This window comes from Apteryx mantelli, chromosome 40 (assembly GCF_036417845.1).
Source record: "Apteryx mantelli isolate bAptMan1 chromosome 40, bAptMan1.hap1, whole genome shotgun sequence".
Taxonomy (NCBI): Eukaryota; Metazoa; Chordata; class Aves; order Apterygiformes; family Apterygidae; genus Apteryx; species Apteryx mantelli.
In genome coordinates, this window is record NC_090017.1 from 440,627 (window position 1) to 462,703 (window position 22,077).

The window sequence follows — 22,077 nt, forward strand, 5'->3', positions numbered from 1 at the left end:
TCCCCTCGCCCCCCCCCGCGCCCCACGGCGGGGTGCCGACCCGTGGCGCAGCGCCAGGCGCACGAAGCCCTGCCGGTGGCGCAGGGTGACGCGGTGGCGCCCGGGGGCCCCCTCCAGCGCCTCGGCCGCCCCCCCCACCATGATGAGCAGGGCCTGATCCGGCTGCGCCAGCACCCGGTCGAGGCAGGTGCGGCTCACGGGGCACAGCCCTGCGGGGGGGGGGGGGGGTCAGCGGGCGCCGGGGCCCCCCCAGGGCGAGGACCCCCCCCCCCCAGGTCGTGCATTGGGGGGCACAGACCCCCCCGCGGGTGTTGCTCCCGCCGCTGTCCCCCCCTTGCCTCGTTGCAGCCTGCCACTGCACCCCGAAACGCCCCACTGCGCCCTCCCGGTGCCCCACGCGTCCTCCAGGCCCCATTGCACCCGCCCTGGCCCTGCTGCACCCCAAAAAGCCCATTGCACCCTGCAGAGGCCCATTGCACCCCAAGAAGCCCTGTTGCACCCCAAAAAGCCCCATTGCACCCTGCAGAGCCCCTTTGCACCCCCCAAAAGCCCCACTGCACCCTCCAGAGCCCCTTTGCACCTCCTCAGAGCCCCATTGCACCCCACAGAGCCCCATTACACCCTCCAGAACCTCTTTGCACCCCAAGAAGCCCCATTGCACCCCACAGAGCCCATTGCACCCCACAGAGCCCCATTGCAACCTGCAGAGCCCTTTTGCACCCCAAGAAGCCCCATTGCACCTCCCCAGAGCCCCATTGCACCCCAAGAAGCCCTATTGCACCTCCCCAGAGCCCCATTGCACCCCAAAAAGCCCCACTGCAGCTTCCAGAGCCCCATTGCACCCCAGAAGACCCATTGCACCCCAAAAAGCCCCACTGCACCCCCCTGAGCCGCACTGCACCCCCAAAATCCCCATTGCACCCCAAGAAGCCCCATTGCACCTCCCCAGAGCCCCATTGCACCCCCAAAATCCCCATTGCACCCTAGAAAGCCCCATTGCACCTCCCCAGAGCCCCATTGCACCCTGCAGAGCCCCTTTGCACCCCAGAAGACCCATTGCACCCCCAAAATCCCCATTGCACCCCAGAAAGCCCCATTGCACCTCCCCAGAGCCCCATTGCACCCTGCAGAGCCCTTTTGCACCCCAAGAAGCCCCATTGCACCCCCAGAAGCCCCATTGCACCCCCGAAATCCCCATTGCACCCCCCCGAGCCCCACTGCGCCCCCCAAACCCCCCTTGCGCCCCGCGCTCACCGGCGGCCAGGGCGTAGTCGCGGTAGAGCGGCAGGCGGAAGAGGCCGGCCAGGGCGGCCAGGCTGGGCCGCAGCCCCGGGCAGGGCCCCCCCCCGGGCGCCGGGGCCCCCCGCGCCCCCCGGCCCCCCGTCACGAAGGCCCCGAAGACGCCGGCGCAGGCGATGCCGTGCGGGTGGGCGGCCAGCACGTAGCTGCGCCCGGGGGGCAGCGGGGCCGAGCGCAGCACCTGGGGGGGGGGCACGGGCGTATAGGGGCGTACAGGGGCGTATAGGGGTGTATAGGGGATACAGGGGGATATAGGGGGATATGGGGGGACACGGGGCCATGGCGGATGTAGGGGGACAGAGGGACATGGGGGGATATAGGGGAATGTAGGGACAGGGGGGACCCAGGGGGCCATGGGGATATGGGGGGGCACGGGGTACATAGGGGGATATAGGGGGACACGGGGTATGTACGGGGACAGAGGGACATGGGCACAAGGGATATAGAGGGACATAAGGGGATACAGGGGGACACGGGGACATGGGGATGTAGGGACATGGGGGACATGGGGGGGACGTAGGGATATGGGGGATATAGGGGGATGCAGGGGGATATAGGGGGACAGAGGGACATGGGGGGATGGAGGGACATGGGGATATAGGGGGACACGGGGATATAAGGAGGATGTAGGGACACGGGGGGGATGCAGGGACATGGGGGGATATAGGGGGACATAGGGGACATGAGGGACATGGGGGACATGGGGGACACAGGGGATATAGGGGACACGGGGTCGTAGGGACATGGGGGGACGTAGAGAGGTATGGGGGTACATGGGATATAGGGGACACAGGGGACATGGGGGGGGACATGGGGGGGGGACAGGGCCAGATGTGCCAGCGAGGGCAGGGACCGGGCATGGCCCCAAAACGCAGTGGCATCCCCTGTCCCCCCCCCCGTGTCCCCATGTCCGTCCCCATCCCCGTCCCCGTACCGTGATGGGGAAATAGTCACAGAAATGTTCCCAAATCTTCCAGTTTCGGATCACTCGCAGTGACGGGGACCTGAGGGGACAATGGGGGGGGGACGACGACACAGGTCTCACTCAGGGTGGCCCCAGGGTTCCTTGCCCCCATCCCCGTGTCCCCATGTCCCCAACCTCTTGCATGGCCATGGGGGTCCCCATGTCCCCATCCCCGTGTCCCCATGTCCCCAACCTCTCGCATGGCCATGAGGGTACCCATATCCCCATCTGTGTCCCCACCTCCCTCGGGGACCTGGGGGGGTCCCCATGTCCCTGTCCCATGTCCCCTAGTGCTCCCAGGGCCTTGGGGGCATGCCCGTGTCCCCATGTATCTCATGGCCATGAAGGTCCCCATGTCCCCGTCCTCATGTCCCCATGTCCCCCCACCTCTCTTGGGGACCTTGGGGGTCCCTGTGTCCCTCTGTTCCCACCTCTCTCAGGGTGCTGGGGTGTCCCTGTCCCCATCCCCACGTCCCACCCCTCTCGGGGCCCCCGGGGGGTCCCCATGTCCCCATGTCCCCATGTGTGTCCCCACCTCTCTCGGGGCCGTGCCAGTCCCAGAGCCACCAGGCGAAGTAGAGGACGGAGAGGAGCCAGAGGCGGGTGCGCAGCAGGTACAGGAGGAGCAGGACGGAGGCCGGGCCTGGGCGCCCGGACGCCTGGGTCCCCCGGACGCCTGGGTCCCCCGGGGCCGGGGCCACGCAGAGCCTGCAACCGCCCCCCACCCCCACCCCCACCCCGGGGTGCAAAACCCACCGAACCCCCCCAGAAAAGCAGCCCCCCCCTCCCCAAAGTGCACCCACCCCCACCCGAGGGCTGCAATTGCCCCCCTAAGGGTGCATCTACCCTCACCCAAGGGGGCACCTACCCCTCCCCCCCCCACGCAGGGTGCAATTGCCCCCCTCCAGGGTAGAAACCTGCTTCCAGGGGTGCAATTGCCCCCCCCCAACCCCCCACCCCAGGGTGCTGCTGCCTCACCGAGGAAGAGGAAGGTGAGCATCCACTGCAGCACGCACAGCGCCTGCACCCAGCGCCGCAGGGCTCCCTCCATGGCCTGGGGGGGGACACGGGGACACAGGGGGACGTGGGGGGGGGACATGAGGGGCCACGGGCCCCCCCCCGGCACCCCGGGGTGCCCCTCGCCCCACGCACCTCCTCGCGGGCGCCACGTTCAGCTCCGGCGCCGCACTTTGCCCTCGGCGAGGGAGGTGCCCCGGGAGCCCAGGCGTCCGGGCTCGGGTTGGGGCCCGGGAAGGAAGGGAGACGAGGGGGGAACCCCCCCCCCACCCAGCACCCCGAAATCCCACCTCTGAGTCTCCCCGGCACCCCAAAAACTTCAGCTCCCCCCACAACCCCAGTGCTCAGCCAGGGTCCCCCCAAATCCCAACCTCCGAGTCCCCCTGACACCCTCAGACCCCAATACCCAGCCAGGGTCACCCCAAATCCCCCCCAGCCCCCCCCAAAATCCCAACCTCAGAGTCCCCCCAACACCTTCAGCCCCCCCAAGACCCCAGTGCCCAGCCAGGACCCCCCCCAAATCCCCTGGGACCCTCCTCAGCCCCCCCCAAACCCTCCCAGCACCCCTAAAAGCACCACACGCTTCCAGGAGAGCTGGTTTATTGGAGGGGATTTGGGGAGACACAGAGGGGGTCCGGGGGACGGGGGGGGACCCAGGCGTCCGGGGGGTCCCGGCCCTAGACGAAGGTGAGGTGCCGCTCGGGGGGGGACCCCGTAACGGCCCTTGTGCTCCTCGAAGAGGGCGACGAGCTGCTCCAGGTAGAGGCGATGCCACCGCTCCACGGTCTGGGGCGACGGGTCGGGGGTCCGGGGCAGCGCCAAGGGGGCCCCCACTGCGGGGGGGGGGGGGCAGAGCACAGAGGTCAGGGCAAGGCGAGGAGGGGCCCAGGCGTCCGGGCACATTTCCCCCCCCCCACACACACACACACACACCCCTTCCAAACCTCAGGGCACCCCCAGATTCGCCAGTCCCCATTCGGGGATCCCTTGCTCGGGGCCCAGGCGTCCGGGCCCCTCCTGCTGCCTCCGTGCCCCACACATCCAGGACCCCCCCCCAAAAAAACCTCCCAGTCCTGGTCACCACCCCAAGGGGCCCAGGCGTCCGGGCCACCCTTTGCCCTAGCTGAGCTCAGCCAGTTGCAACAGCCCTTGGGGACCCCCGAGGGGCCGCGGTTGGGCAACGGGGGGGGGTTGAGTGGGGCAGAGGCCCCCGGCGCTGCCAGGAACCTCCCCCGCAGGAGGGGCCCAGGCGTCCGGGATGCTTCCCACCCCCCCAAAAGGGATGGAGGCGCTTGGAAGGGGGTGATCCCACCCCAATAGGACCAAAGCATCCGGCCGTGCTGCCCAGGTGTCCACGCACAACCCCCCCCCCAAATTCCTCCCACCCCAGGGGGGCCCAGGCGTCCGGGCAGGGCGGAGGGGGGGGGGGGGCCCAGGTGTCCGGCTCACCCACGGTGTGGATGGGCCTGCGGAAGGGCAGGAGGCCGAAGCTGTACTGGAAGACGCCGCGCGCGTGGAAGAGCGGCAGAGCCACCCCCAGGACGCGCTGGAGCCGGAGCTGGAGGCGCCGGAGCCCCGAGCCGGGGGGGTTGGAGACCTGCTGGAAGAGCTCGTTCTCCCCGAAGGAGAACACGGGCACCAGCGAGGCCCTGGCGCGGCCATCACCGGGGGCCCAGGCGTCCGGGCTGCCCCCCTCCAGGGACACCCCGACCTCCAGGCATCCCCCTCCTCATCCACCCAGGCGTCCGGGTACTCCCAGCCCCACGTGTCGGCACCCAAAGGTGGGACCTCCCCCCACCACCACCCAAACTCAGCATCTGGGGGTCCAAAGAGACCCCCCCCGTGCCCCCTAGAGCCCCCATCTCCATAGGGACCCCCAAGTCCCACCAAAAGCCCCATATCCCTATGGGATCCATCAAGGATCCCACAGCCCCCACCCCACAGAGCCCCCCATACACCTCTAGGAACCCCCAAAACCCATGGAGGCCACCAGAGAGCTCAAAGTCCCCCCAAGTTACCTCAAAACCTCTTAAGGACCCCCAAAAACACCTTAGGACCCCCACAGCTCGCCATAGGGATCCCTAAAACCCCATGGAGGCCACCAGGGAGCTCAAAGCCCCCCCAAGTTACCTCAAAACCTCTTAAGGGCCCCCAAAAACACCCTTAGGACCCCCACAGCTCCCCATAGGGACCCCTAAAACCCCAATGGAGGCCACCAGAGAGCTCAAAGCCCCCCCAAGTTACCTCAAAACCTCTTAAGGACCCCCAAAAACACCCTTAGGATCCCACAGCTCCCCATAGGGACCCCTAAAACCCCAATGGAGGCCACCAGAGAGCTCAAAGCCCCCCCAAGTTACCTCAAAATCTCTTAAGGACCCCCCAAAAACACCCTTAGGACCTCCACAGCTCCCCATAGGGACCCCTAAAACCCCATGGAGGCCACCAGGAAGCTCAAAGCCCCCCCAAGGTACCCCAAACCCCACTAAGAACCCCACACACCCCTGGGAACTCCATAGCTCCCCATAGGAACTCCCTATGAGGACCACAAGGAGCTCAAAGCCCCCCCAAGGGATCAAAACCCCCTTAAGGATCCCCAAAACCCCCTTAGGACCCCCCCGGGACCCCCCCAGCCCCACTCACCGTGCTCCAGGGCGATGCGCACGAAGCCCTTGCGGGCCAGCAGCTGGAGCGTCAGGGCGCCGGGGCGGGCGTCCAGGGCCTCGGGGGGCCCCCCCACGGCGATGACGGCCACCTGCCCCCCGCCCCGGCGGCTCAGCAGGTATTCCAGGCTGGCCTTCTCCGAGGACACCAGCCCTGCGGCGGGAACCCAGGCGTCCGGGCTCCGCGCGCTGCCTCCCCCCTCCCTGGGGCAGCCAGGGAGCCCAGGCGTCCGGGTTCAGCACCCCAACGCTGCCCCAGGCTTCTCCCCCCCCCCACAGGCATCTGGGGCCACCGGGGGACCCAGGTGTCCGGTGGGCACAAAGGGACCCTCCGTGGGCTGAGGGACCCAGGCATCCGGGCTCCCGGGCCCAAAGGGACCCAGGCGTCCGGGGGACCCAGGCATCCGGGCTCCTGGGCACAAGGGAGACCCCCGCCAGGCCCAAAGGGACCCAGGCGTCCGGGAGATCCCGGCGTGCAGGGGACCCCGGGGGGGCGGCTCACCCCCGCAGAGCAGGTAGTCGCGGAGCAGGGGCAGGCGGAACCAGCAGGGCAGGGTGAGCAGGTGGGGGCGCAGGCCCGGGAAGAGCCCCCCGAAACCCGTCGCCTCCGTGCAGAAGTTGGCGAAGGCGCCGGCGGCCAGGACGCCATGCGGGTGGAAGCCGAAGACGTAGTTGCGCCGGGGGTCCAGCTCCGTCGTCCGCACCAGCTGCCGCCGCGAGCGGAAACCCCCCCACCCCACCCCCGAGCGGGTCAGGGGGACCCCAAAAACTGCCAGGAGCCCCCAAACCACCCCAAGATCACAACCTCCCCCCCCCCAGCACCCACCAAAATCCCCCAAGGACCCTCCAAATGCTCCAGGGACCCTTACAGGGATCCCCAAACCCTCCATGGACCCCCCCAACCCCCCCATGACCCCCCCCAAGGTCCCCTCAGCCTTCCTAGAGCCCCTCCAGGGACCCCCAGAGCCCCCCAAGGACCCACCAGGGGCCCTTCTAGGGACCCAAACCCCCCAGGGACCCCCCCCAAGGTCCCCCCAACCTTCCAGAGATCCCTCAACCCCCCTGGAGCCCCTCCAGGGACCTCCAGAGCCCCCAAAGACCACCAGGGGCCCTTCTAGGGACCCCAAATCCCTCCAGGGACCCCTCAGCCTTCCTAGAGCCCCTCCAGGGACCCCAGAGCCCCCCAAGGACCCACCAGGGGCCCTTCTAGGGACCCCAAACCCTCCAGGGACCCCCCCAAGATCCCCCCAGCTCTCCAGGGAGCCCTCAACCCCCCTGAAGGCCCTCCAGTGACCCCCAAGGACCCCTAAAGCCCTCCAACCCCCTGGAGCCCCTCCAGGGTCCCCCAGAGCCCCCAGGGACCCCTTTAGGGACCCCCCCAAGGTCCCCCAAGCCCTTTGGAGACCCCTCAACCCCCCTGGAGCCCTTCCAGGGTCCCCCAGAGACCCCTCAACCCCCCTGGAGCCCTCTAGGGTCCCTCCCCCCCCCCGCCCCAGGCCGCGGCTCACCGAGATGGGGAAGTAGTCCCGGAAGTGCGCCCAGAGCGTCCACCCGCGCACCCAGGCGGAGCGGCGCCCCCCGCGGCGCGGCGTCTCGCGGTCCGCCAGTAGCCAGGCGCCGTAGAGCAGCGCCGGCAGCCAGAGGGCGCCGCGCAGCGCCAGGGCGAAGAGCAGCGCGCACAGCTGCCCTGGGGGCCCAGGCGTCCGGCAGGGGCACGGGGACACCCCCCGGCACCCCCCCGCCAAGGGGCACCCCGACCCCCCCCCGGGAACCCCCCCAGGAGCCCCCCCGAAACACCCCCCCCCCCGCCCCAGCGCGCACAGCTGCCCTGGGGGCCCAGGCGTCCGGCAGGGCCGCGGGGACACCCCCCGGCACCCCCCCCGCCAAGGGGCATCCCGACCCCCCCCCCGGGAACCCCCCCCCCAGGAGCCCCCCCGAAACACCCCCCCCCCCCGCCCCAGCGCGCACAGCTGCCCTGGGGGCCCAGGCGTCCGGCAGGGGCACGGGGACACCCCCCCGGCACCCCCCCGCCAAGGGGCACCCCGACCCCCCCCCGGGAACCCCCCCCAGGAGCCCCCCCGAAACACCCCCCCCCTCCGCCCCAGTGCGCACAGCTGCCCTGGGGGCCCAGGCGTCCGGGGAAGGAGGGGGGGTAATGGGGACACCCCCGGGACATCCCCCCAAGCAAGGACCCAGGCGTCCGGGAAGGGGGGGATGGGGCCACCCCCCTCGGGCCACTCGTCCCCCCCCCAGGTACCCCGCCCCCAAGGACCCAGGCGTCCGGGGGGGTGGGGGGGGGACTGGGGACACCCCCGGGACACCCCCCAGGTACCCCCCCTCCAAGGACCCAGGTGTCCAGGGAAGGGGGGGGGGCACACGGACCTCCCCCCAGAACACCCCCCCCAGGGACCCAGGCGTCCGGGGTGGTGGGGGGCACATTCCTCCCTTCCCCTTCTTTCCCCCCCCCCCGGGGACCCAGGCGTCCGGGGTGTGTGCGGGGGGGGGTCACACCCCCCTTCCCCCCCCCCCCCCCGGGGGACCCAGGCGTCCGGCTCACCGAGGGCCAGGAAGGAGAAGACCCACTGCAGCACGGCCGCGGTCTGCAGGCGGCGGCGCAGCGGCACCCGCAGCGGGGCGAACCGGAGCGGCATGGCCGGCACCGGGAGCACCGGGAGCACCGGGAACGGGGCCGGGAAGGGGCCGCCGCCGCCCCCGCGCCGCCCCTTTAACTGTCCCGGCGCCGCCCCCGCCCCCTGCCCTCCCCCGGGGCACCGGGCGCCGCTTGTGCAAGCGCTCGGGGCGACGCTTGTGCAAACGCCCCTGCAATAGTTGGGGCTTGTGCAAATGCTTGTGCAATGATCAGGGTTTGTGCAAATGCCCGTGCAACGTTGAGGGTTTGTGCAAATGCCCGTGCAATGTTCAGGGCTTGTGCAAATACCCGTGCAATAGCCAGGGCTTGTGCAAACGCCCCTGCAACATTCAGGGCTTGTGCAAACGCCTGTGCAACATTGGGGGCTTGTGCAAACAACTGTGAAACACCGGGGCTTGTGCAAATGCCTGTGCAACATTTAGGGCTTGTGCAAGCACCCACGCACTGCTGGGGCTTGTGCAAGCACCTGTGCAACGCTCAGGGCTTGTGCAAATGCTTGTGCAATATCCGGGGCTTGTGCAAACGCCTGTGCAACGCTCGGTGCTTGTGCAAACGCCCGTGCAACACCCAGGGCGATGCAAACGCCTGTGCAACGCTCGGTGCTTGTGCAAACACCCGTGCAACACCCAGGGCTTGTGCAAATGCCTGTGCAACGCTCGGTGCTTGTGCAAACACCCATGCGACACCCAGGGCTTGTGCAAACGCCTGTGCAATGCTCGGTGCTTGTGCAAACGCCCGTGCAACACCCAGGGCGAGTGCAAACGCCCGTGCAACACCGGGGGCTTGTGCAAACGCCCGTGCGACACCCACGTGCAAGGGACCCAGGTGTCCGGGTGCCCCCGCGCCACCCCCCAGACTGGGGACTCGGTGGGGGGGGGGGGGGTGGCAGCGCCCCCGCGGGCCCCGCTGTGGGCACTGGGATGAACTGGGACGCGCTGGCAGCAGCCGGGACGCCGGCCTTTATTGGGGTTATTTACAGCGCACCGGGTACAGCTATTTACAGGGGGACGGGCCCCGGCCCCGGCCCCGACCCCGGCGGTGGCACCCGTCCCCAGCGGTGACACCCGCCCCCCAGCCCCAGCGGGTCTCGTGAAGGGGTTGCAGGACCCTTGGGGACATCAGGGGACACCCAGGTCACCACCTCTGTCCCCGCAGAGGGATCTAGGACCCTTGGGGACATCAGGGGACACCCAGGTCACCCCCTCTGTCACCACAGAGGGGTCCTAGGACCCTTGGGGACATCAGGGGACACCCAGGTCACCCCCTCTGTCCCCGCAGAGGGGTCTTAGGACACATTGGGACACGGTGGGACGCCCGGGTCACCCCCTCCGTCCCCGCAGAGGAGTGCCAGGACCCACGGGGACAGCGGGGGACACCCAGGTCACCCCCTCCGTCCCCCACGGAGGGCGTCACTGGGCAGACTGGGGGGACTGGGCCACGGCGCCGGGGGCCCCGTTGGCCTTGCCGAAGGGGGCGGAGGACGGTTGGGGACTGTCCCCCGGCTCGAGCTTGATGGCGGGGGCGGCAGCGGGGGTGGCGGCGGCGGGCGACGCGGTGGCCGAGGGGGACAGCTGGGGGCCCGGGGTGCTGGCGCCCGCCGGGGCGCCCGCGGTGGCCTTGCCTTCGCCGGCGGGCGGCAGGGACACCACGATGTACTTCTGGACGCTGCCGGTGACGGTGGCGCTGGGGGCCGTGGGCGCCGCCGACACCAGCTTCACCACGGGCTGCACGCTGGGCACCGTGGTGGTCACCGGCGACGTGGCCGTGGGCGCCGGGCTCGTGCTGAAGGTGATCACCTGCGGGGCACGGGGACCGTCAGGGCACGGCGACGGGGACACGGGGACCGTCAGGGGCATGGCAGTGGGGACACGGGGACCGTCAGGAGCACAGGGACCATCAGGGGCATGGGGACCATCAGGGCATAGGGACAGGGACACGGGGACCATCAAGGGCATGGGGACAAGGACGTAGGGACCATCAGGGGCATGGGGACGAGGATATGGGGACCGTCAGGGACACGGGGACCATCAGGACACAGGGACGGGGACATAGGAACCATCAGAGGCATGGCAGTGGGGACACGGGGACCGTCAGGGGCATGGGGACAGGGACACGGGGACCATCAGGGGCATAGAGATGGGGACATGGGGACTGTCAGGGCACAGGGACCGTCAGGGCATGGTGACAGGGACACGGGGACATGGGAACCATCAGGGGCATGGCAGTGGGGACACGCGGACCATCGGGGCATGGGGACGAGGACATGGGGACCATCAGGGGCATGGAGATGGGAACATGGGGACCTTCAGGGCACAGGGACCGTCAGGGCATGGTGACAGGGACGTGGGGACGTGGGAACCGTCAGGGGCATAGCAATGGGGACATGGGGACTATCAAGGTCATGAGGACTGTCAGGAGCATGGGGACAAGGACATGGGGACCATCATGGGCATGGGGACACGGGGACCATCAATGGCACAGGGACACGGGGACAGCCAGGGTCATGGGGACAAGGATATGGGGACCATTAAGGGCATGGGGATGGAGACACAGGGACCATCAAGGGCACAGGAACAGTCAGGGACATGGCGATGGGGGACACGGGGACTGGGGGGGACGGAAGGACAGGTGGGGACACGGGGGTCATTGGGGCCACGTGGGGGACGCTTGGGGGGCCCACAATGACCCAGAGTGACAGGAACACCTCCGAGCCTTGGGGACAGCCCAGAGGGACAGGGACACGTTTGGGTTGGGGGGGGGAGAGGAGGCACAGGGACAACCCAGGGCCACGAAGCCACCTGAGGGACCCAGCGACATCCCCGGGGGGAACCGAGACAGCCCCAAAGGTGTCCCCTCGTGTCCCCGTCCCCGTCCCCACGCGGTACCTGCTGGGACGCGCTGGTCCCCGAGGCCGAGGACATGACGATGAACTTGGTGGGGGGCGGCGAGGGCTGGGTGGGGGTGCCGGGGCGCCCCGACACCAGGGTCTGCACGGGCAGCGTGATGGCGCTGGGCACCTTGATGATGCTGGGGGGCCGCGGGGGCCCCCCCTGGCCCTGGGGCGCCTGCGACAGCGTCAGCGTGGGCCGCGGCTGCGGGGGACAGGGACAGGGACGCTCGCGCCGGCCCCGCGAGGCCACCCGCGCGCCCCCCTCTCTCGCCCCCTTCTCCGCACCCTCTGCCCCGCATCCTCCCCCGTCTCCCTGTCGTCCCCGTGTCCTCGTGTGTCATCCGGCACCGCGTCCTGCGTCACGCCACGCTTGCCTGTCCCCCCCTCCCGTGTCCCCCTGCTTCCCTGTGGCCCCCCACGTCCCACGGCCTCTCCCCAAGGTGTCCCCGTGTCCCCACGCGCCCCTCATGTCCCGCTTCTCCCCCAGTCCCACGTCCCCGTGTCCCCACGTCCCCTCCGTGTCCCTGTGCCCACCTGGGTGATGGTCAGCGTGGTATGGGTGACCTGCTGGCCTTCACCATGTGGGTGCAGAGCAGCATGTCCCCCCTCCATGTGTCCCCATGTCCCCCCGGTGTCCCCATGTCCCCTCCGTGTCCCCATGCCCACCTGGGTGATGGTCAGCATGGTGCAGCTGATCCGCTGACCTTCACCACGTGGGTGCAAGAGCAGCACGTCCCTCCCTGCCGTGTGTCCCCACGTCCCTCCCCGTGTCCCCACGTCCCCCGTGTCCCCCCGTGTCCCCGTGCCCACCTGGGTGATGGTCAGCGTGGTGCGGTTGACCTGCTGGGCCTGCATGGCGGCCTGCGCCCGCGCCTTCACCACGTGGGTGCAGAGCAGCGCGCCCAAGTACCCAAAGTCGCTCTTGTAGGAGTCCTGGTTGTCCGGCGGTGGCCGGATCTTGGCCAGCACCGGGGCGCAGTGTTTCTGCGGGGACACGGGGATGGCGCCATCAGGGGGGACGCAGGGGACACGGGCACGCAGGGATTGGGGACAAAAACCCATGCCCACGTCCCCCAAGTCCCTGCCCGCATCCCCAGGTCCCACCAGCAGCAGGATCTGGAGATAGCTGGACCTCAGCTTGTTGACACTGTCAACACTGGGGTGGTCCCGTGTCCTCCCCGTGTGTCCCCTGATGTCCCCGTGTCCCCCCAGTGTCCCCAAGTCCCACCAGCAGCAGCGTCTGGACGTGGTCGGCCCCGATCTTGTCGATGTTGCTGACCACGGGACCCTCCAGGATGCTCCGGACTCGCTCGCCCTCCACTTGCAGCCGGGGCAGGATCAGCGTCTTGATGACCTGGGGGCGCAGGGGACATCAGGGGGACGCAGGGGACACGGGGGGGAACACGGGGGGAGGACCCGGGGGAAACGCAGCGCTGTGAGGGGGACGGAGGGGGGGCCGCAGGGGAGCGTGAGGGGGGACATGGCGCCGTGGGGGAGATGTGGGGCGGGAAGAAGACACGGCACCGCGGCAGGAACACGAGAGGGGCAGTGACACCGTGGGGGGGGACATTGGGGGGGACGAGGGGGACGTGGGAGGGGGTGACATGGTGCCGGGGGACATTGGGGACACTCACGTCATGGCCCAGCTCGGCCAGCCCCGCGATGGAGCCGTAGCGTGTGGTCCAGGGCGTCTTCTCGTCCACCCAGCTCTGGGGGGGGCGGCGGGGTCAGAGAGGGGGGAAGATTGCCCCAAATTCTGCCCCACGGACGTGCCCCGAATCCCCCATCCCTGCCCCAAACGCTGCCTCATGGCCCGGCCCCAAATCCCCACCTCTGTCCCCAAAATCCTGCCCCAAATCCTCATCCCTGCCCCAAATCCTGCCCCGAATCCCCATCCCTGCCCCAAATCCTGCCCCGAATCCCCATCCCTGCCCCAAATCCTGCTCCATGACCTCATTGCTGCCCCATAGTCCCGGTCCTGCCCCCAATCTTACCCCCCCCAACCCTGTCCCCCAGCTCTGCCCCCAAATCCCCCTCCCCGCCCCACGGTCCTGCTCCGAACCCTCCGTCCCTGCCCCACAGCCTCCTCCCTGCCCCATGGCCCTGCTCCTGCCCCAAACCCAACCCCGGGGCACCATCTCTGCCCCCCCAGCCCCGATCCTGCCCCCCAGCTCCCTTCTTGCTCCCTATCGCCGGTCGTTCCCCCCCCCGGCCGTGCCCCCCATCCCGGCCCACCTTGGTGAAGGTCTTGGTGATGCGGGACTGGATGTTGTTGGTGGTGGTGCTGAAGTTCTTGCAGACCTGGGCCACCAGGCGGGCGGCGAAGTCGCGCAGCGCCCAGTGGTTGTCCACGTCGGGGCGGAGGCAGAGCTGGCGGCTCACGATGCACGTCATGACGGCCGGGATGAGCTCGTGGAGCTGGGGGGGGGACGCCACGGGGCGGAGGGGACCAAAAGCAGCCCCAAGGGGACGGGGGATACGATGAGCACGCGGCCCCCGGGGCGTCGGGGTTATGGTGTGTGTGGGGGGGGGAGGACGGGGGGGCCCCGACTCACGTATTTCTCCAGGTAGAGCGTGGGGTTGTCCATCAGGGCCTTCACCATGCGCATGAGGTAGATGAGCAGCGCCAGGTTGTTCTGCACCACGTTGACGCGCACCTGGGGGGACGATGGGGGACGGCGGGGTCAGAGGGGGACAGCGGGGCCCCCCATGACAGGGGCTGAGGGGGGGGGGTCCCCTCGCACTCACCCCCTCCGAGATGAAGGTGCTGAAGCGCGGCAGCATCTGGTAGAGACCCGGGTCGGTGGCGATGCTCTGCAGGGCTTCCTAGGAGGACACGGAGACGTCACCAGGGATCAGCGGATGCGCCGAGGACCCAGGGATGGCGCTGGGGACACGGGGACAGCGGGACACCCATAGGGAGGGCGCTGGGGACAGCGGGACCCCCCTGAGGAGAACCTGGGGACAGCGGGATGTCCCCAGGGAGGGCGCTGGGGACCTGGGGACAGGGGGATGTCCCCGGGGAGGGCGCTGGGGACAGCAGGATGTCCCCGGGGAGGGCGCCGGGGACCTGAGGGCAGCAAGACGTCCCCAGGGAGGGCGTTGGGGACCTGGGGACAGCGGGATGTTCCCTGGGAGGGTCCCGGGGACACGGGGACAGTGGGACACCCCCAGGGAGGGCGTTGGGGACATAGGGGCAGCAGGACATCCTTGGGGAGGGCACAGGGGACCCAGGGACACGCCAGGGAGGACGTTGGGGACCCGGGGACACATCGGGGAGGACGTTGGGGACCCGGGGACACAAGGACACTCCTGAGGAGAACGTTGGGGACCCGGGGACGCGCCGGGGAGGACGTTGGGGACCCGGGGACGCCGCGGGGAGGGCGCTCACGGCTCGCTTGGCCTCGCAGGAGCCCACGCAGGCCTCCGTGATCTCCTTGTAGTAGAGCTGCTGCTCCACGGAGAGCTCGTGGACGCTGCGGGGCTTCAGGCGCAGCGGGGCCCCCTCCAGCAAGGGGCCCTTCTTCTCCTTCCCTGGGGGGGGCAGAGGGGCCTGCAGCACCCGCGCACCCCCGGAACGCCCCCGACCCCTCCCCAGCACCCCAAAACGCTCCAAAAGGCCCCCCGACCCCTCCCCAGCACCCCAAAACGCTCCAAAACGCCCCCGACCCCTCCCCAGCACCCCAAAACGCTCCAAAATGACCCCCAACCCCTCCCCAACACCCCAAAACGCTCCAAAACGCCCCCCGACCCCTCCCCAGCACCCCAAAACGCTCCAAAATGTCCCCCAACCCCTCCCCAACACCCCAAAATGCCCCCAACCCCTCCCCAACACCCCAAAACGCCCCCCAAGCCCTCCCGAACACCCCAAAACGCCCCAAAACGCCCCCCCAGGAGGCTCCCGACCCCTCCCCAACACCCCAAAATGCCCCCAACCCCTCCCCAACACCCCAAAACGCCCCCCAGGAGGCTCCCGACCCCTCCTGACCACCCCGAGGAGCTCCCCAAACACCCCACGGAGCCTCCTGAACGCCCCCAGGGCCCCTCTGCCGCCCCACGGCCCCCCCCCCCCCCGCGACCTACCCTTGCCGTCGGGGGCGGCGGCGCTCTGGCCTTTGCCCTTCAGGGCCCCGTCGTCCTCCTGGCCCGGCTTGGTGGACTTGAGCGGCTCCGTGGCCTCGGCCTTCTGCTGCTCCTTGGGGGCTGGGGGCAAAGCCTCAGTGGGCTGGGGGCAAATCTAGCCCCGGCTGGGGCAGATCCGCGCTGGGGGGGCAGATCTGCCTCGGTGGGGGGCAGATCCGCACTGGCGGGGGGCAAATCTGTCTCCGTGGGGGGCAAATCCACGCTGGCGGGAGGCAGATCCGCCTCGGCGGGGGGCAAATCTATCCCAGGGGAGGCAAAACCCCCAGGGGTTGGGGGCAAATCTTCCCTCGCAGAGGGCAAATCCCGAGGGGCAGCTCTCCCTCCCCCCCCGAGGGGGGGCAAATCCCTGCGGGGAGCAGCAGGGGCTGCTCCGGGGATGCCGGGGTCCCTCACTCACCCGGAGGGGGGTTTTCGGGGATGGCGGGCTGCACCCCCTCGATGCTGAGCCAGTGAGCTGGGAAAAAAAAAAGCCACAAAAAAGGGTGAGAAACGGCAAAAAGCAGCGCCCGGCCGGGCCAAAACCCGCCGCCGCCCCCGGGCCCCGGCCCCGCGCCCCCCCCGGCCCCCCCCGCCCACCCTTGAGGCAGACGTCGAGGGGGACGCGGGGCAGCGGCGTGTTGATGATGTCGCTCAGGTCGACCTCCTTCTCCTCGTAGAAGTAGAGCTCGCGGCCGCCGCCGCTCGCGTAGCGGAAGGGGATGAACTCCTGCGCGTGGAAGCCGTAGAGCGGCTGCGGGGGGGGGGGACACACCGGTGAGGCGGGGGGGCTGGCGGCTCCCCTGATGCATCCCTGACACCTCCCACCCCCCCCAGAGCCCTCCTGGGGGTCCCAGAGCATCCCTGAGCCCCCCACAGCATCCCCAGAGCCCCCCCAGAGCATCTCAGACCCCTGCCAGGTCCCGCAGCCCCCCCAAGAGCATCCCTGACCCCCCCACAGTATCCCTAGAGCCCCCCCAGAGCATCCCTGAGCCCCAGAGCATCTCCAGAGCCCCCCCAGGAGCATCCCTGATTCCCCACAGCATCCTCAGAGCCCCCCTGTGGGTACCAGAGCCCCCCCAGAGCATCCCAAACCCCTGCCAGGTCCCGCAGCCCCCCCCCAGGAGCATCCCTGACCCCCCCAGATCATCCCCGACCCGCCGGCAGCGCGGGCCCCCGCGGTACCTCCACGTTCTTGAGCTTGAGGGCAAAGTCGACGTCCCCCGTCGTCAGCTTACGCCTCTTCCCCATGTGCATGAACTTGAGAGCATCCTGGGGGGGCCGGGGGGGGGTCAGCACAGCGGGGAGCCCCTCGTGGCCCCCAGGACGGGGGGCACCACCAGGGAGGGGGCTGAGCGATCCCGGGGCAGCGGGCACGTGCTGTCACCCCCCGTCCCTTCCCTGAGGAACCTGTCCCCCCACGTGCCCGTGCTCCTGACCCCCTCCGTCCCCCATCCCCTCTCTCCCCCCGCCTTTCCCTGTCCCCCCCCCCCGTGTCCCCCATACCTGGGCGATCTCCTTGAGGCGGTAGCTGGCCTCGTCGGCCAGCAGCTGGCAGGTCTCCTCGGGCACCTGCCCGATGCCCATGGCCTCGGCCATCACCTTCATGGACTCGGCCGGCAGCAGCGTGTGGCTCAGCTTGAGCTTCTTCTCCTCCGCCATCCTCCTCCTCGGCAAGAGGGGTCGTGGGGGCCTGGGGGGGGGGGGGGAGGGGGGCGGCTGGGTCAGTGTCCGTAGGGCAGCAGGGCAGGGAGGGGGGGCCGGGGACCCGCAGGCTGCACTGGAGACACGGATATAGGGAACGAGGGCGGTCTGATACGGAAATACTATAGCGAGAAGCTGGAATACAGAGGACCAAGATTTAGGGACATCACAGGGGAGTCGAGGACTCCAAAATAAGGATGCTGTGGGAGCATTCTAAGTGCACAAGACCCCAGTATAGAGACACTATGGGGGGGGGGGGACCTTGAATAGAACAGATTCCAATATAAAAGCATTATACAGAAAACTAAATAACGCCAATATAAAGGCGTCGTTTGTGACGGCAACAAGAGTCTGATGCAGAAACGCAAACGGGGAGAGTTTAAGCACAGAAAACACCAAAATGGGGCCGTGGAGACCCCAGGACAGATCCCCTATTGGGGGGGGGGGTCAAGGGGGACCCTCATATAAGGACCCATAGGGGAAGACCCCCAATATAGGGACGCCCCAAGATAAAGACAGTGAAAAGAAGGGGGGGTCCCCGCCACAGGGACGCCACGGGGGACCCCAGGGCCCGGCCACCGAGCAGAGGGGGGGGCAGGCAGGGCGGAACCACCCCGCCACGGGCATCCCGCCCGGGGGGACCGCAGTGCGCGGGCACCGGGGCACGCGGGGGACCCCGGGGGGGGACACGACACGGATGCGCACACGAGCCCCCCCCCCCAAAAAAAAAAAACACACCGGGAGGGGGAGGGCAGCGGGACCCCGCCCCCTTCCCGGGGCCCGGCCCCCTCCCCCACCTCTCACGCCGCCTCCCCGGTGCCCGCCGCCGCCGCCATTTTCGCTCCGCCTCTTGTCGCCGTTCCCGCCAGGTCCTGGCCGCTGCACACTAAAGGCTTCCGGGCGGGACCCTCAGAGGTCTCGTCGCCCCCTTCTGCTGCAGCGGAGCTAGATAATAAAATGAAATGAGTTTAACGGAGCTGAATCGAGCCTGATCCCGGCCGCGGTTCGCGCAGCCTGCCCCGCGCTCACTACCGCTCTGCCAGGACCTCCGCGGTGGCGGGCGGGTCAGGCAGTGCGCCTGCGCGTCCCGGCGGAGCGAGCCGCCCCGAGGGCGGGGCGCATGCGTGATGCCCTCCCCCTGCCCCACCCCCGTGCGCACCAGTGCGCATGCGCGGTGCCGGCTGGCTCTTAAAGGGCCAGGCGCGGCGATGCCCGGAGGCATGTGGGCGGCGCGGCTCCCCCTGCTGGCCGCGGCGCTCCTGGCGGCCCCGCACCGGGCCCGGGCCGCGCTCGACGGCGGTGACAGCGACGACGGCAACGACGACGAGCGCGCCCCCACCCGCTGTGAAGGTAACGGGGCTCTTAAAGGGCCCGCCCCCCCGCCCAGGACCTGCAGCCATACGGAGCTGCGGGGTCCCCAGGCCATATGGCGGCTATATGGACCGGGCCGTATGGGGCTATAGGGACCCGTCTATATGGGGCTGTGAGGTCCCTGGTCTGTATGGGGCTATAGGGACCCGTCTATATGGCACTATGGGGACCCTGGTCCATATGAGGCTGTAGGGACCGAGCTGCATGGGACTATGGGAACCATGGTTCACATGGGGCTATAGGGACTAATCTATATGGGGCTGCGGGGTCCCTGGTTCACATGGGGCTATAATGACCAGGCCATATGGGACTATGGAGTCTCTGCTCCATGTGGGGCTATAGGGACCAGGCCATATGGGGCTATGGGGGCCCTAATCTGTATGGTCCTATAGGAACCAGTCTATATGGGGCTGTGGGGTCTCTGGTCCCTATAGGGACTAGACCCTACAGGACTATGGGCCACCTGGTCTGTGTGGGGCTATGGGAGTCCCTGGGCCATAGGGGTCACAATGGTTGGTCCACTGAGGCTTTAGTGGCTGGTCTGGAGGGGCTATGGGGGCCTTGGTCCCTATGGGGATATAGGGACTGTTCCACATGGGACTGTGGGATGGTTCTTTTGGGACTATAGAGATTCATCCATATGGTGCTTGGGGGGGGGGGACAGTCCATATAGGGCTACGTGGTCTGGTCTATATGGGACTTTGGGGGCCCTGGACCACTGAAGCCTATGGTAATTGCTCCATACGGAACCTGGGACTATAGAGACAGAAGTGCATGGGCCTATGGGGCCGCAGGGACCATATGGGGCCGCAGGGACCATATGGGGCCCCGGGGACCTCCCGCAGTGTGCAAGTACCTGGCGGTGGAGCTGGAGGAGACGCTGGCGCAGAGCGGCCGCTCCGGGGAGGTGCTGGAGCTGGGCCAGGTGCTGGACTCGGGCCGGAGGAAGCGGCGCATCCAGTACAACACGTCGTGAGTGCGGGGCCGGGGCCGTGGCCGTGACGGTGGCCGGGGCCATCCCACGCCGGCGGCGGGTCGCCCGGCCTCAGCGCCGTCCCTCCCCGCAGCGAGACCCGCCTGGCCGAGGCGCTGGAGACGGTGTGCGAGCGGCTGCTGCGCTACAGCGTCCACGCCGAGCGCCCCGGCAGCCTGCGCTACGCCAAGGTGGGTGAGCCGGACGCCTGCCTGCGTCCCGAGCCCGTCCCCACCACCCCCAGCTCAGGGGAGGTGGGACGGGGGGCTTTGACACCCCCCTACCCCCCTCTGGCCGCCGCCGCGCAGGGGCAGAGCCAGACCATGAGCACCCTGAAGTCCCTGGTGAACAAGGGGGTCAAGGTGGACCTGGGGGTCCCCGTGGAGCTGTGGGACGAGCCCTCGGCCGAGGTGACGCAGCTGAAGCAGCAGGTGAGGCTGCGAGGGAGGTCCTGGGGGTCCCAAGGAGGTCCCTGGGGGTGGCACCGGGGTCCTAAGGGAGTCCCAGGGGTGGCAGGGGGATCCCAGGGGTGCTGAGGGCCTCCCAGGACATGGAGATGGAGTCCCAGGGATCCCAGGGGGTGGCAATGGGGCCTTAGAGGAGGGTCTCAAGGAGTTGAGGGAGGTCCCAGGTGTCCTGGAAGATCCCAGGGGTGACCCTGCGGTCCTGAGGGTGTCCCAAAGGGTGACAGCGGGGTCCCAGGGGGTCCTGAAGGGTGGTGAGAGGGTCTTGGAGGATCTTGGAGGGGGCTCTCGGGGTCCTGAGAGGTGATGGGGGGTGTTCAGGGCATCCTGAGGGGTGGCAGGGGGATCCCAGGAGGTCCTGGAGGATCTTGGAGGATGCTCTTGGGGTCCCAGGGCATCCTGAGGGGGATCCCAGGGGATCCTGAGGGGTGGCAGGGGGATCCCAGGAGGTCCTGGAGGATCTTGGAGGATGCTCTTGGGGTCCCAGGGCATCCTGAGGGGGATCCCAGGGGATCCTGAGGGGTGGCAGGGGGATCCTAGGGGGTCCTGGAGGGTGGCAAGAAGATCCCAGAGGATCTTGGAGGGTGCTTTTGGGGTCCCGGGGGGACAGGGGATCCTGGGGGGTGGCAGAGAGATCCCAGAGGGTCCCCAGAGGTGGCCGGGGGATCCCTGGGACCCTCGGGGATGAGAGGGGGGGACCCCCCACTGGGGGCAGCAAAGGGGTCCCATGGTGGGGGGGCAAGGCCGTGCGCCCCCCGGCCCCGAGCCGTCGCGCCCTCGTGCCCCGCAGTGCGAGGCCATGCTGGAGCGGTTCGAGGACGCCGTGGAGGACTGGTACTTCGGGCACCAGGACCAGGCGCTGGGCGACTTCTTGTGCCGCGGCCACGTGCTGGGAGCCGCCAAGGCCGGTGCGTGGCCTTGACCGCGGCGACCCCCCTCCCCGGCCTCGACGGCGGCCGCCCGCCCGGGCCCTGAGCTCCGTCTCTGCCCCGCAGCCTGCCTGGCCGAGGCCTGGACCGGTGACAGCGAGGACGCGGCGCCCGGCCCCGCGGCCCACCACCACCCCGGGGAGCTCTGAGCCCCGCGGCCGCCGCTCCGGGCCCCGCGGCGGGGACGGGGTAGGAGCCGGGGGAGGGGAAGGTCCCTACCCCGGCAGGGGGAAACACCTTCTTCTGCTTCTTGTCCCTCGCCGCCTCCCGTCCGCCTCGCTCCTCCTCCCCCGCATGGCGGCGCCCGCGGTGGCTCGGTTTAAAGATGGCGGCGCGCACCGCTCACTTCCGGCGGGAGCCCCGCCCCTTCCGGGGCAGCCTGCACGCGCGGAGCTGCTGTGGGGGGCGCGCCTTGTGGACGGGACCACCGAGGGGTAACGGGGGGGGGGGGGAAGGCCGGGAGAGACCATCGAGGGGTAACGGTGGGGGAAAGGCGGGGGAGACCGTCGGGGATAACGGGGGGGACGGTGGGAGAGACCATGGGGGATAACGGGGGAGGGAATGGGGGAGACTATGGGGGAAACCATGGGGGGGGGAATAGGGGAGACCATTGGGGATAATGGGAGGATAACGGTAGAAACCATTGGGGATAGAAGGGGGAGACCATTGGGGATAATGGGAGGGGGAATTGGGGGATACCCCTGGGGATAATGGGGGGGAAATGGGGGAGACCATTGGGATAACAGAGGGGGATTGGGGGAGGCTAATGAGGGGAAATGGGGGAAACCATTGGGGACTGGGGGAAACCACTCAGCTAGCGGGGGGGGGCACACAGATCCTGCACCCTTCCCCATCCTCTCTCTAGGGTGCCCTGCTCCGGTGACCCTCGACCTTTGGCCTCACACCTTTGACCTCCGACCTCTGTGACCACGACCTCCAAACTCCAACCCACTGTCTTCCAACGCTAACCGCCATCTTGCAACGCTAACCACCATCTTGCAACACTAACCACCCCCCCCCGGGGGTTGCACCCCTCT

The 22,077-nt window shown here is 69.0% G+C and overlaps 4 protein-coding genes across 4 annotated transcripts in view; 1 reads left to right on the plus strand and 3 right to left on the minus strand.

Annotated features, from left to right (window-relative positions):
* The window catches only part of LOC136995200 (2-acylglycerol O-acyltransferase 3-like), a 3,781-nt gene extending 338 nt beyond the window's left edge, over positions 1-3,443 (minus strand). The window contains 7 exon segments of the mRNA XM_067315015.1: positions 27-209; positions 1,255-1,480; positions 2,234-2,292; positions 2,295-2,303; positions 2,799-2,906; positions 3,242-3,317; positions 3,416-3,443. Coding sequence (XP_067171116.1) covers positions 27-209; positions 1,255-1,480; positions 2,234-2,292; positions 2,295-2,303; positions 2,799-2,906; positions 3,242-3,314 — 658 coding nt within the window. The 5' untranslated portion in view covers positions 3,315-3,317; positions 3,416-3,443.
* A 514-nt stretch (positions 3,444-3,957) lies between these two features.
* LOC136995222 (2-acylglycerol O-acyltransferase 2-A-like) lies at positions 3,958-8,591 on the minus strand. Its single transcript, XM_067315045.1, is given in 7 exon segments — positions 3,958-3,987; positions 3,989-4,113; positions 4,730-4,929; positions 5,920-6,094; positions 6,443-6,647; positions 7,449-7,627; positions 8,498-8,591. Coding segments are annotated over 7 exon segments (1,008 nt in total).
* Positions 8,592-9,523: 932 nt separating this feature from the next.
* TAF6 (TATA-box binding protein associated factor 6) lies at positions 9,524-19,602 on the minus strand. The gene is made up of 16 exons (XM_067315044.1): positions 19,531-19,602; positions 18,101-18,248; positions 17,106-17,292; positions 16,785-16,871; positions 16,200-16,353; positions 16,021-16,077; positions 15,564-15,683; positions 14,872-15,014; positions 14,229-14,306; positions 14,036-14,137; positions 13,716-13,898; positions 13,115-13,189; positions 12,709-12,834; positions 12,291-12,464; positions 11,476-11,682; positions 9,524-10,386 (listed from the first exon to the last, which is right to left on the minus strand). Exons 3-16 carry the CDS (start codon positions 17,259-17,261, stop codon positions 10,000-10,002), a joined length of 2,049 nt encoding a protein of 682 aa, XP_067171145.1. The 5' UTR covers positions 17,262-17,292; positions 18,101-18,248; positions 19,531-19,602; the 3' UTR covers positions 9,524-9,999.
* CNPY4 (canopy FGF signaling regulator 4) lies at positions 18,474-21,988 on the plus strand. The gene is made up of 7 exons (XM_067315051.1): positions 18,474-18,653; positions 19,520-19,646; positions 19,742-19,838; positions 19,956-20,078; positions 20,902-21,019; positions 21,107-21,229; positions 21,906-21,988. The coding sequence occupies exons 1-6, from the start codon at positions 18,512-18,514 to the stop codon at positions 21,187-21,189; spliced, it is 690 nt and encodes a 229-aa protein (XP_067171152.1). The 5' UTR covers positions 18,474-18,511; the 3' UTR covers positions 21,190-21,229; positions 21,906-21,988.
* The last annotated feature ends 89 nt before the right edge of the window (positions 21,989-22,077 follow it).